This window comes from Rhamphochromis sp. 'chilingali' (assembly GCF_963969265.1).
Source record: "Rhamphochromis sp. 'chilingali' genome assembly, chromosome: 8".
NCBI classification, from domain to species: Eukaryota; Metazoa; Chordata; class Actinopteri; order Cichliformes; family Cichlidae; genus Rhamphochromis; species Rhamphochromis sp. 'chilingali'.
In genome coordinates, this window is record NC_137935.1 from 36812916 (window position 1) to 36826591 (window position 13676).

General features: G+C 39.4%; 1 protein-coding gene across 6 annotated transcripts in view; it reads left to right on the forward strand.

Annotated features, from left to right (window-relative positions):
* The window catches only part of nf1a (neurofibromin 1a), a 135153-nt gene that overhangs the window by 65665 nt on the left and 55812 nt on the right, over positions 1-13676 (forward strand). For 4 of the 6 annotated variants that reach the window (XM_080888706.1, XM_080888701.1, XM_080888702.1 and 1 more), the window contains exons 30-35: positions 2351-2413; positions 6444-6602; positions 7685-7782; positions 8921-9067; positions 9170-9316; positions 13276-13386. In XM_080888706.1, the coding sequence (XP_080744832.1) occupies positions 2351-2413; positions 6444-6602; positions 7685-7782; positions 8921-9067; positions 9170-9316; positions 13276-13386 (725 nt within the window). The remainder of the gene's footprint in view (positions 1-2350; positions 2414-6443; positions 6603-7684; positions 7783-8920; positions 9068-9169; positions 9317-13275; positions 13387-13676) is intronic. The other 2 variants (XM_080888704.1, XM_080888705.1) reach the window with 1 other exon arrangement.

Genomic DNA, 13676 nt, shown 5'->3' on the forward strand with positions numbered 1-13676 from the left:
AGGTGTGAAATTAATTGCGTTGGAGTTTGAAAACAATATGTGGGTGTTTGTGGTTGGAGGGGGTGGTCTTGTAAAACAAAGGGGACCCAGCAAAAAAAGTTTGGGAACTGCTGTTTTAAAGCTCATGGGAACAATTAAGTTAGAGCAGTTGTGACGCAAGCTTTACTTTTGTTGGTCACTATACCAACACAAGTAAGTTTTTTTTGGTTCTCCCATTTCCAGTTAACTTCGCTGTAGCTGTAGATACTTCTCCTATTTTGGCCCACTTGACAACCAGTCTGCAGACTGATGTGTCATCTACTTTCGGTGATGTGCATTTAGTATCTAAGAGGACTGCGTGGGAGTGTGTCTGGTGTGGGTGGAGAGTAGGACATTAAAAGTCTAAATTGCACCCTTTTTCTGGGTTTTTCCAGAAAAAACGCTCACAGAACAATCAGAGGTTTGGAGGTGGAGGACATGTTAGTAAGTTGGTTAAGGTGATACAGAATGTCCCCAGGGGCAGAGATTGGTGATTAAAACAGACTTCGGTGGACATATAGGGAAACAAAACACAGATGTTTGGTGGGTATGGTGTTATGGAGAGGAATGGAGAATGGCAGATGGTGGTGGATTTTACAAAAAGGATGGCTGTAGTCAACAGATATTTCAGTAAGAGGGAGGATAGGTCAAGATATAGGAGTTGAGGTCGGTGCACACACATGGTGGGAAAGATGGGAGTGGAATGGTAGAGACCTGCTATGATGTATGGTTTGGAGACAGTGGCACTAAACAAAAATAGGAGTTCGAAGTGAAGATGGCAGAGTTGTAGATGTTATGGTTTCAGTGGGAGTGACCAGAGTAGACAAGATTAGAAAGGACTATCAGAGGGACAGCTCAGGATGAGTGAACGTTAGAGAGGCATGGTTGAGATGTTTTAAAAACCTGCAGAGGGCTAGTGGGTATCTTGGACAAAGGATGCCAGGTGTGCAGGAGAAGAGGAAAACCTCAGAGGAGGTTCAAGGATAGTAGTGTAGGATGACATGCAGAGGGTTAGTGTGACAGAAAAGGATGCTACAGACAGGGTGAGGTGTAGGCACATGATCAACCCTTCAAAAGGGCAACCAAAAGAAGATGAAGCTGTAGATACGGACCAATCAGCAGTTGACTTGTTGATAGGCAAGTGCATGAGTGGAGCCCACCAGTTGGAGACTTGCAGACAGAGAATCAAATATCGCCCAAAGTAGAGAGCACACACTCAATATAAAACAGAAAAAAACACTAAATTACAGGACAATAACACAACATTTCAGGAGATGTAGTGGCAATTGTGCTCTTTCGCTGGGACGATCAACACACAAGCATCTGGAATAAGTCTGACTTTCCCACCACCAGCGCTCCTCTATGAATGTAGCCATTTTTGATTGCTTGAAAATAGTGATGAAAATACAAGCTCACTGTCTATTGGAATATATAAATTTACCATTCATCCCTTTATTCATTGATTCATTTTCTTCAGCTTTTCCACTTTGGGGTAGCATGGGGGCTGCAGTTTGTCACAGGTTAAGAGCATTCATTGGACAGGTCGCAATCTATATCCAGATTAATCCTTAGAGACAACCAGGTCACATTCACACCTATATCCAGTTTTGAATTGCCATTAAACCTAATCTCATGCATGTCTTTGGATTGTGTGAGAAAACCGGAATAACCGAAGGTGCTACAGACAATTAGAGATGGAGGACAATATCTCTCAAGGCCAAATCAAGCAGTGGATTAGGTGTGATCACATCATGGGAGAATGACAACTGACTGCTTTTTATCACAAAGACATGTACCAAATAATATTATCTAATTGCAATTTTCAGTTATATTTGAGTTCAGATGTTCTGTCTTTTCTACCTGGATGTCCCATGAAGCCACGGAGAAATCCAGAATATGCCAACATACCCTCACTATAGTATTTTCCACTCGTAATCAAAAAGTGAAAAAAACAACAACTTTGTCTCAGCTTTCAAGATTTAAAATGATTCGGAGACACACACAAAAAGTCTTTGATTTTTATTGTATCTGCTTATATATTTCATTTCCTGTTCTCCACCTTGGATATCGTGTCACAAGTGTGTAGATACACACATTTGTGTACACCCGTCTGCTAAAGTAAAAGACTGGTAGTGCATGCATTAACACGCTTTATGTGCCCTGAGCAGTGAAACGGCATTTTTTTATTTTTCTTTGTGCTTTCCTAGATAAAAATGTATGTTTAAATGGTTAGGGCTATGCTACCTGTGTGTGTGTGTGTGCGCGCGTGTGTTGGTGTGTGTGTCTGTTTAGCTGGTGCTGTGACCATATTGTGCTCATCTCTGTTCTGTAGGCTACTTGCCACTCTCTACTGAATAAAGCAACAGTAAAAGAAAAAAAGGAAAGCAAAAAAGCAGTAAGTTTGGAGAATCTATTTTACCTCAGATACTTTTACCCCTAAAGCAAAAAAGCTTTTTTTTGCATTTTATTTCTTTTTGTTGTTTGTTTGTTTTTGTTTTGTTTCTTTTTTTCAGTTTTAATTTGGTTTTTCACTGGAAATGTTTTGTTTTTCCATATTCAGCTTTGTGTACAACCCTCTCTTGAAATCATTGTACTAATACTGGCATCACTTGATGTATTTTTGATTAACAGTTTCCAGGAAATAGAAGCATTCTGTCTTCTCTTTTCTTTCTGGGCTTTCTGTTTGCACTCTAGGTGACCTTTTCTCAGAACATTTCATCTGCACCATCATTGTAATCTTTTAACTTACATCACTTATTTTAGTAAACTGTCACAGATGCACAGCAGCACATCTCGCCTGCTCTGGTGGGGACATAGCCTTTTAAGACTTTTAGATGAAATATTCTGATATATTGGCCTCTTGCTGTAATGAGTTGCATTTCACAGCTGATGTGAAATGCCACCATTATGACAGTATGTCCCCACAGTTTTTTCTTTGTTCGTTTGTTTTTAACTAGAAACTCATCCAGAACCTTGATTCTTTTATTCAAATGTTGGTGCTGATGTGCAGTTTTGTTGCCACTTGTTTATCAACAATTCCTCCATCTCCTCTTCCTTCTGAAATAGTTTACTGATGTTGTTGCATCAGTAGAGCATAATTCTGGGGTTCTGACATGAACTGCGGATTATGATCCACCTCAACCCTGCTTTAAAGCAGTTCTGACATTTTGGTGCAATAATATAAAAGGTATATCATTTTTGGTTTTTGGTCTAAATGTTCTAAACTGTGAAAAAGCATGGTCCCAAAATGCCTGATGACTTTGTTGATAATCAGACTTTTGCTCTACCACTACATTCAGGTCTATATTTAATCTTTAAGCAAATACAGTGACATTCACATACTTATAGACTCTTGTATTAATTACTTTTAAAGTTTTTTTTTTTTTTTAAAGGATTTTTGACGATTTTGCTTCATTTCAGCCAGACATGGGGAACTTGGGGAGACTTAGGGAAACATTTCTCTAAGGCGAGTGTCAGTAGTTTCCCCAAACTTTGAAGTGGAACATTTTTGCTTTTGCAGGCACTGGCTTTACCTACAGGAAGTTGTGCATCATTTACTCTTTGCATCTAGGAGAGCAGCCACTAACTTTCTGTGACCTTTTAAAATTCAAAATATCAAAGTAAAATACATGAATTACAGCAGGCAAACATAAAACTTTTTACATTTTAGAGCTTCTTGGTTTTATCTATACCGTTCTGTCATAAATAATTCACCCTTACTTACACGGACAACAGTGTGGAGATACAGCTTTGTTAATGTTTTAGTTATGAAGCCCCTTGAGTTGCTATAAAAAATGCTTTTTATCAACTGTCATCTTTGTATTGTGATTGTTACTTTATTATGAACTACCAAGAAACCTAACTTGCCAATAATAGCATAGTCCTTTTCAGGACATTTTGCGTATTTCCTGCTCTATATTTCATTTAACACTGTTTGTCCACAAATTATAAACACTGATTGTAATTTGTAGTCACAAATTTGACCATTTGTAGAGTTTTTGGTCAATTCTAGTACTTGCGGTACACACAGACTTTCTTTAAGGGTTGTTTAAACTGAAAATGTTCTGAAATGTCCATTGACTTTTGATCCTCAAAGTTTTGATCTGATACCACAGTCAGTTCAGTGTAGTTGGTTGTTGTGATTATTTAGAAAATGAAAAAATATAAAAAGACCATTATCACCAAGAACATCACTGATAACACTATTATGTTAAGAACATAGACACAAAAGTAGTTCACAAACATCCTAGAAACATTGGTTTATGATGAAGCATGTCCAGGTCTACTATAAATCTTGCTTTGTGAAATGATTGATAGAAGGCTAGGGAGAAAGAGGAGATGAAGCCAAAATTAAACTCTTTGGTATCAGCTCAACCTGCTGTATTTCAACATGTAGGTTTACTTCTTAGGCATCTTCTTCATTGCACCTTTCTGCAGCTCCAATAGTCGGCTAACCTTCCTCCCTACTACCTTGATCTTGGCCTTCTCTCAATGGAGGGTACTGCTTCTTGTGGCTGTTCATCTCACTGATCACTGCCACTGTAGTGTAGATCAGCTGGTTGCTCTCGGTAATGGTTGCAGAATGTATTGTCCGCGGGAAGTGTATCCTTCAAGCTCGGGTCCTCTACCAGGTAGGTAGGTAGGTAGATATAAGGGACATAGAGAGATCTCCAGCATGTCCTTGGTCTCTGCCCGGGCCTCAAACCATTAGGACATGCCCAGTCAGAACACCTTACCCAGGAACTGAATCTGGTGACTACTCTTACTGAGGCAGCTGGCTAGTGGCTAGCTCTAAGCTCTGGACAGCTTTAGTTTTGTCTGTGTACCTTTGTTGTTACAACCTTTTTTTGGTGGTTCCTTCAATGTTTACTTTGGTTAACTATACCTTAACTCATAGTGAAAAGCTTACATGCAATTGTCATGTTAGTGTGTGGCTGTGAGTGTGCATCTGACTATTTTTCTGTGCCAGTGTGAATGTGTTGCACATGCATTAAACACGCAACATACATGTCATACACGTCTGACCAACTGGTCACCAATCAGGTCCAAGAACATAAAAAATTGACGATATCTTTCCCACCGATTCCCAACTCCTGATGTACATAGATGTTATTGGAAACTGTTCCAGCAACCTGGTTGTGCCTCTAAGTAAATGCTGTTCCAACTTGTATTCCATCTGCAGGGTACTTTTGCGTAGCTTACAACTTTCAGCTGTGGTAGACTGTTGCCTTTAGAGGTCTAGTGCTTAGGCTTTGTTCTTGTGCTGGTGGGATAAGAGCTTCTGGTATCCTTTAGGCTGGACTCTTGTAGTCAGTGGTAGGATTTCTTAATGTCAACAGCCTCGCTATCTCTCGATGGTACATCTTGTGCACCGGCTTGGTCTTTAATAATAGTTCCTGTGCTGTTCCTCTTCACCACCTGTCTTAATCTACCTGAGGCATTCCTGGACCAGTGCATCTAAGTGTGAAATGTGTTAATGTGTGGTCTGTGTTTCCTCCCGGATTGTGGCTCTGACACTCACTAATCCTTGCCCTCTGTTGCTCATAGCAGGTTAGCGAGTTTTCATGTGTTGTCATCAGTGTCATCTATCTACCAATGAACAGGTCACCCAACGCGCATTTATCATATGCATTTTCTGCATGTAATAAAACAACTGCTGATGGGTGGTTGGAATGAGATGTAAAATAAATAACATAATAAAGTTATAGGTTACCGTCATTCTTTTAGTAACTTAGTTTGATCCACAAGATGGAATAGCTGTCTCTGTCCATAATTGTAAAGCCTTACTGATGATTTTGACGTTTGTGTTGATGATATGGGGTTATAGCCTGATGTTGTAGCTGTGTATATATATTTGTAGGAAGTTTGTATTTTTTCATTTCTTCTTCTAGTAATTGAATTAAAAGAGGCACCACCATCTTATACTTTAATCACAATTCATGGCTTAACATCTGTCATCTGTCTTCTGTCAGTTTGTGTAATCATTTCCTGTTTTCATCTTTCACCAACAGAGAGGAGACAGCTGGGTTGATTGTCATGTTTTTCCTCTCTTGCATGTTTCTTCTGCTGTAACTGGAGTAAAAACCTTTTTCACTCCTGGTACAACCAGAATAAACTCGGATCATGTCCAAGTCTTTTGTCATATTTCTTCCTAGCTAGGCTCTCCTCCTGAGCGCAGCATTTTTTGGCCTGATCATGACTCAGCTCAAATATCTCTGTTACACATATTGATACATGTATATTTTGTTATTATTATCATTCCCTCATTTGCTCTTGAATGTACCAAAATCAACTTTTAATATTGTCTCCTTCCCTTTTTTTCAAACTGGTCCCTCTTCTTATACTTTTCCCTTCTGTTCTGTATTTTCCGTTTGTGTTCGCCAACATTTTTTTTCCCTCCACTCTCTCCATACTCCCTCACACAGGTTGTGAGTCAGCGGTTCCCACAGAACAGCATTGGTGCGGTGGGCAGTGCTATGTTTCTGCGCTTCATCAACCCTGCTATTGTGTCCCCCTATGAGACTGGTATTTTAGACAAGAAGCCTCTGCCCAGGATAGAACGGGGGCTCAAACTCATGTCCAAGGTAAGCTTATTGGATATGAGGGCTGCCATGAAAGTAACCAGAAAAAAATGGTTACATCCCTAAGTCTAGGGATGGGAATTAATAAGAATTTAGCGATTCAGATTCCATTATCAATATCACTTCTTAATTCGATTCCTCCATCCATCCATCCATCTTCATCCGCTTTATCCGGGGCCGGGTCACGGGGGCAGCAGCCTAAGCAAAGAGGCTGCTGCCTAATTCGATTCCTTTCAATTTCAATTCTCATTATTTTCCCACTGGGTTGTTTGAGAGTCAACACCATCCCTAAGCAGCATATTAAAGATATTCGATTCTACAAGAACCGGTTCACAATTCCCATCCCTAGCGACAGCTGAACCCAGCATCTCTGTATGCCAGAGAATTATACCCATTGGCTGGTTCAATTTTGTTTGACACTTTGCATCCTGTGCATATCAACTTTCAGTTTCTTCCTTCTGAATGAAGTCTTCTAGTTCAATGGAGCAGAAGAACAAACCTTTAAAACAGTTTGGCTCCAATAGCCAAACTTTTTACTTATTCTGTGATTTATTTATTTTTTTTCTGGGTTTTTTTGTTTGTTTGTTTTTTGAAAATCCACATGAGGATAAGTGACGTACAAGAAGAGATCTAAAGAAATGTATTTTTACCCCCTTTATTTGTACCTGTGGATACAAATAAAGTGTCCTTAACCTAATTTTGTTTGGCAAAAATGCCATCAATGAGTAGGCATCATAGACACATGACTAATAAAGTTTAAAATGTCACTGACTATCTTAAACCTTGTGATCGCGTCTGGTTTAAAAAGAAGCTCCTACAGTCTGGGTATAGAGTGACATTAATAATTTTAGCAGGAGGTAAGTTTTTATTGTGAGACTGAGCACAAAGATAGTGAAACACTGTACTGCATTAAAGAGAAATCTTTTGGCATAGTGTACCTGATATAAGTGTCTGTTCAGATCCCAGTAACCTGTATTTGATATCAGGATTAAACCTGAGGGTAACCATTCTCTTTGAACTCGAGCAAGATCACACAACTCACATAACATGAGCTTATTGTGAATCTCTTGTATTTTTTATTTCAGATTTTGCAGAGTATTGCAAACCACGTCTTATTTACAAAAGAAGAACACATGAGGCCTTTTAATGACTTTGTGAAGAGCAACTTTGATTCAGCCCGAAGGTAAATGCAGGGAACTACTGTTACTGTAAATACTGTTTGTATCCCTATCCCTAGAGATATCCCTGCCCCCTATATAATGGATTGCTGTGAAATTCTAACTTAACTATATCCAGTTAAAAAGTATATTTACTGATATGTTTGTTTGTATTTTTTGTCAGTGTGTGCTCAAATATTGGACGTTATAGGACTGCTTGTTTTGTTTTGTTTCTTAAATATATTTTAATTAGCCAATATAATATATAATCTGTCCCAAATACCTTCTGGTTAGTTTTCATAGTGCGAGAGGGCTCTGAGACCTGAAAATAGGCGGGCAGTGGTGGGGTCTTGCCCATGGTAGTGAATAGGTAGGAATGGAGAAAAATCATTCTGTGGACAGGCATGTTTTATTTACACAACAAGTTGGCATATCTGTAACTGATTTGATGAGATGGTAATCTGTGTGCCACATGAACATGCAGCCAATCGGTGAGAGACAGATTTCTGGCTGGGTTATAGACATGCATCATTTATTTTTATGTAATGCGTTTTTTTCTGGATTTTTGGCTTATAGTCTGTCTCCCTCCGATAAGTGAAACTGCCATAAAATTTTCAGATGGTTGATTTCTTTGTAAGTGAGCAAGCTTACAAATTCAGCAGGGGATCAAATAATTATTTACTCCAGTGTATGTGAACTCACATGCTGAAACCCTCCTCATATAATACTTTTGTTAGACCCAGAACCTCTGGTATGCTTTTTATATAAAGATACACCAGATGTTATTTCTTTCTGGCAATTAGCAACTTTTTCAGTCTTTAGATTTTTTTCTTTTCCTTGTCGTAATTTTTTGACACCTGCTGCCTGACATGAATCACAGACTCATCGTGGCAATTAATGATCCCCTCTCTTCTCACTAGTACCACCATGCTGACTGTTCATGCTGACTGTTCATCAGTTGTTTGACCAGTCACTAACAAAAAAATAACAAACGAATCAAACATTTTATATCAACAGAGTTTGTGTAGTCAGGGAAACCTGAGCTATGTGGTCATGTGACAGTTCAGACAAACCAAAAACTTTGCAAACTAAATCAGTGAAGTGCTTGCTGTCGTGTTTCTTCTGACCTTAAGTTGAGCTGGCAATCTTCTCTCTCTGCCCCAGGTTTTTCTTGGACATAGCATCTGACTCTCCACCCAGTGATTCTGTCAACCACAGTCTGTCATTTATCAGTGACGGTAATGTGCTGGCTCTCCACCGGCTGCTGTGGAATAATCAGGAAAGAATTGGCCAGTACTTATCCAGTAACAGGTCAGAATTTTGTATTTCATTAAATTAGATTTTTTATTTTTATTTTTAATCATTACATTTTTATTTTTGATCATTAAATCATGAGTCACAATTTTATTTTAGGGACCACAAGGCTGTAGGTAGGCGACCTTTTGACAAGATGGCCACCTTGCTGGCTTACCTAGGACCGCCGGAACACAAACCTGTGGCTGACACTCACTGGTCTAGTCTCAATCTGACCAGCTCCAAGTTTGAGGAGTTTATGACCAGGTAAGATTGATAACAGCTTGTCAACATAATGGTTCTGACTCAATAAGCACTTTTTTCCCATTTATGGGTTGTAAGTCTGTCCATCTTTAGTTTTAGATGCATTAACACTTTATAGGAAGCTTTCATTGTATTCAATTTCAACTTTTATCTCAGTGCATCATGGGAAGCCCTAGCAGCCTAGGCCTTTTGCAACGCAAGTAAAGGAGGATTCAGGGCGACCTGATTAAGCCCTGTCTATTTGCTGTCAAAAAAAGAAAGTTTTGAACCAAATCTAAAACGTAGAGGGGGTGTCTGTCTCCCAAATCCAAACTGAGAGCTAGATCCACAGAAGAGGGTCCTGAAAGGTGAAGGCTCTTCCCCCCCCCCCTTTCTGCTTTTAATACCCTTATAACTTCAAGTAAGCTGGCAGTCTAAGAGCAAAGGATATTCTTCATAAATGTAAAAAGAGACAAAAAATATTAATTAGAGGTTATCCAGGCCTTTAAGACAATCAGTCTGTGCTGTCTGGCTTCATGGGCAGGTAGGTAGAAGGTATGCTATGCTTTCTATTGATGTTGCCTAAGGGAAGCATGTAAATGTAAACAGAACTGGTCCTAGCACTGAACCCTGTGGACCTTAATAATTAACCTTAGTGTGTGAAGAGGGGTAGGGCTGTGCGATATGACCAAAATCTCATCGTCCCGATATAAGACCTCTATCGTCCCGATAACGATATAAATCACAAAAATTTAACATTTTCTGTAAATTCTGTGAATCTCGGGCAGCTCGACTTGCGGGAAGTGTTTCCAGCTGGGTGTCGTGTACCTGGAGTCAAGTATTTTAACCGATGCATGAAATTATGCATGTTTAGACACATGTTGTAACGGCCGCCGTTTTTGTTGTATTTATTACACGGCGTGCTGCAGGGAAAAGCCTGTTCTAACGTTTGAGTCTAAGGTCTATTTTTTAGCACCTGACGGCTCTTCTTTGCTTCTCATCCGTAAATACTCTGCATACTCTTTCGTGTGATTCAGTTTATTTTGAAAAGTCTCAACAGGATCTTGAGCTTTATTGTGAAAGGTTTATGTGGAAAATAAACAAGCTGACACGCGATGGTTTTACCGTCGTTGTTGCTAACGACAGCGCATAAAAACAGGCGCTTGTCCGTCCGTAGTGTGGCTATATTAAATATAAGAGAAAGAGAAATGAATATAGCCACTACAGTGACCATCAAAACGATGAAAAAATATTGCCGTAAACAGTTTATTTTGCGACACCACGAAACAAACGATAGCATAAAATGAAACGATAGATTTTTTTATATCGTCATCCGATATATATCGTTATATCGAACAGCCCTAAAGAGGGGTCCCTATTTAAATGAACAAGGTGAAGTCTATTAAATAGTTATGATTCAAATCACTGCAACACAGTATCTTTCATTCCTATAGCATGCTCTAATCACTGTAATTAAATACTACAGTCAACAGTGCAATGATCCACTAAGGCCGAGCAGAACATACACAGTCCCAATCAAATGTTTCAAACCACTTGAAAAATGCCAGAAAGTCATATTTTGCATGGTTGGAACCAAGAAGAGCTCCAACATCCAACAAGAAGAAATGAGAGTGAGAAAACGTTTTTTTGAACATGCAAGTTATTGAAAACAATGCTTAAACTGAAACGGGCTTTTTTACAGCCGATCAAAAAGGAACATTTCTCCAAGCGGCGAACACGAAGGGTGTCTACTGTCTGGAACTGTTGTCCATTTTTGTAAACTTCCCTTGCCATCCATCCCCAAAGGTTCTCAATTGGATTTAGATCAGGGGAACACGCAGGATGGTCCAAAAGAGTGATGGTATTCTCCTGCAAGAAGTTCCTTGTCCTGCAGGCATTGTGTACTGTAGCGTTGTCATGTTGAAAATCCCAGTTGTTACCACACAGACGAGGGCCCTCAGTCATGAGGGATGCTCTCTGCAACATCTGGACATAGCCAGTGGCCATTCGCCCCCCCTGCACCTCCTGAAGCTCCATTGTTCCACTGAAGGAAAAAGCACCCCAGGCCATTATGGCGCCTCCTCCACTGTGGTGCACAGAAAACATCTCAGGTGGGATCTGCTTGTCATGCCAGTAACGTTGGAAACCACCAGGACCATCAAGGTTAAATTTTTTCACATCAGAGGATAAAACTTTCTTTCACCTTTCCGTGTTTAGTGCTCTCTTTCAGTCTCTGGCATTTAACGAGACAAGACCATTTAAGATCTTTAATGTTTTTGAAGCCATTCGGTCTAAGATGCCGTCTGATGATTATGAGGCTGCAGTCGGCACCAGTAATGGCCTTAATTTGGGTCGAGGATTGTCCAGTGTCTTGACAAACAGCCAATTGGATCCTCCAGCTCAGTGCTGGTAAGGGTTTCTTGGGTCTTCCACTTGACCTTTTTGTTCCTATAACCATCAGGATCATTTAAGAAATTCCAAATGACTGTCTGACTGCGTCCCGCCTCAGCAGCAATGGCACGCTGCGAGAGACCCTGCTTATGCAGTTCAAAAACCCGACCACGGTCCAAAAGGGAATGTTTTTTTGCCTTTGCCATCGTGACTACCTGACAGAAGATGACAATGAATTCACATTTTTGCATAGAGTTTGCCTCTTAAAGGCATGTGGTCCTAAATTTTTAATCAGTTATAAAACAGCCTGTTTCAATTTAAGCATTGTTTTCGATAAATTGCATGCTCCAAAAAATGTTTTGTCTCACTCCCATTTCTTCTTGTTGCATATTGAAGCTCTACTTGGAACCTTGTTAAGATCCAACCATGCAAAATATGATTTTTTTTCAAGTGGTCTTAAACTTTTAATCAGGACTGTATATACTGAGGAGAGTGGGACAGCAGGTGGAGCAGAAGTAACAATATTATTAATGGTGTCAAATAACGCCATAGGATTACCTGTTCTATTTGTAACCAAGTGTGAGAAACAGTCAGCCTGTGCATCTCTAACTGAACTGTTGAAAGAAAAGATGAAAAGATCCTTTTGCTGAAGGGGATGAATACAAACTGAATTTTCCTTCACTAGTGCTCACCTTTTCCACAAGAACACTTTAAGAGGCGTATGGTGTTTATCTAATTTATCCAAGGTGACAACTTGGAAACAGGAGCTAATCATCTATGTGAATGTTAATATTTCCATCTGTAAGCAATCCTAAACGGCTTAATAGTGGAGAATAATAAATCACTAAACTTCTTTAAAAACAAGCCATTTGGGTTAGGTTGACGTCCACCTGCACAATAAAACAGATTCTTATTCCCGACTCCTGCATGCACCAAGGAGGGCAATGCTGCGGATGCCAAATAAGGATTCAGGCACAAAATATCAAAACAGGAGGATGAGGTATCTTGACCCATCAGATAGCATGGATAAAGGTGTTCATAAACTAAGGCAGACAGCATGCTGGAATCCAGGATAAAACCCGAGTTAAGGTAGCTGCTCTGTACTGTGTTAGCAAATGGCATTAAAGAAGATAACAGTGGAGGAATTATACCCTTAAGTTTAGTTACAGCGCTATCGGCTGTATTTAAAAGTATTCCCAACTGCTGTGTGATCCATTATTGTAAATTTTATTGTTGTTAGGAAATGATCGAAGGGTTTTCAATGAATACTTTTAAGTGTTCGGTTTCCATGCCATATCTCAGAACTAGATGGAGAGTGTGGTTAACGTTGTTGTGGGTTCTTTTACATTTTGAGAGAAGCTAATTGAGTCTAATAATAGATTAAATGCTGTGTTGAGGCTGTCAAAATCATCCACAACAATTATTTTATTTGAACTGAGCACTAAGTCAGATAACAAGTCTGATAAACCTCTGAGTAAGGGCCAAGGGGACAATAGAGAAACAACAAATAAAACTGGTTTGTTATTTTACCAGTTGGGTTGTAACTTTATTTGCTTAATTTACTATCTTCAGCGCTTCTTTTTGTTCTACAGGCATCAAGTACATGAGAAGGAGGAATTCAAAGCCTTAAAGACCCTCAACATTTTCTACCAGGCAGGAACCTCAAAGATTGGAAATCCAGTGTTCTACTATGTCGCCCGCAGGTAGGACTTGGCTTTACTTATTTCTCAATTTAGTAAACTGACAAAATAATAGATAAGAGTGCATTTGTTGTTAGAGACTTTGGTTCATTTTAAATTGCTGTCAAGCAAACCTTGCATTTAAAATTTCCTTTGCCAAAAATGAAATGTGGAGGTTTCAAATTAGTCAGGACAGAGCTATTCTGTAAAGATATATTGTATCTGTCAGAATGTGTGCTGGCAAGTTGGATGAATTATTTCTAGATTAGCCACTAACCACACATCCTGTGTATGGTGTTAGTGTGTGATGTTTC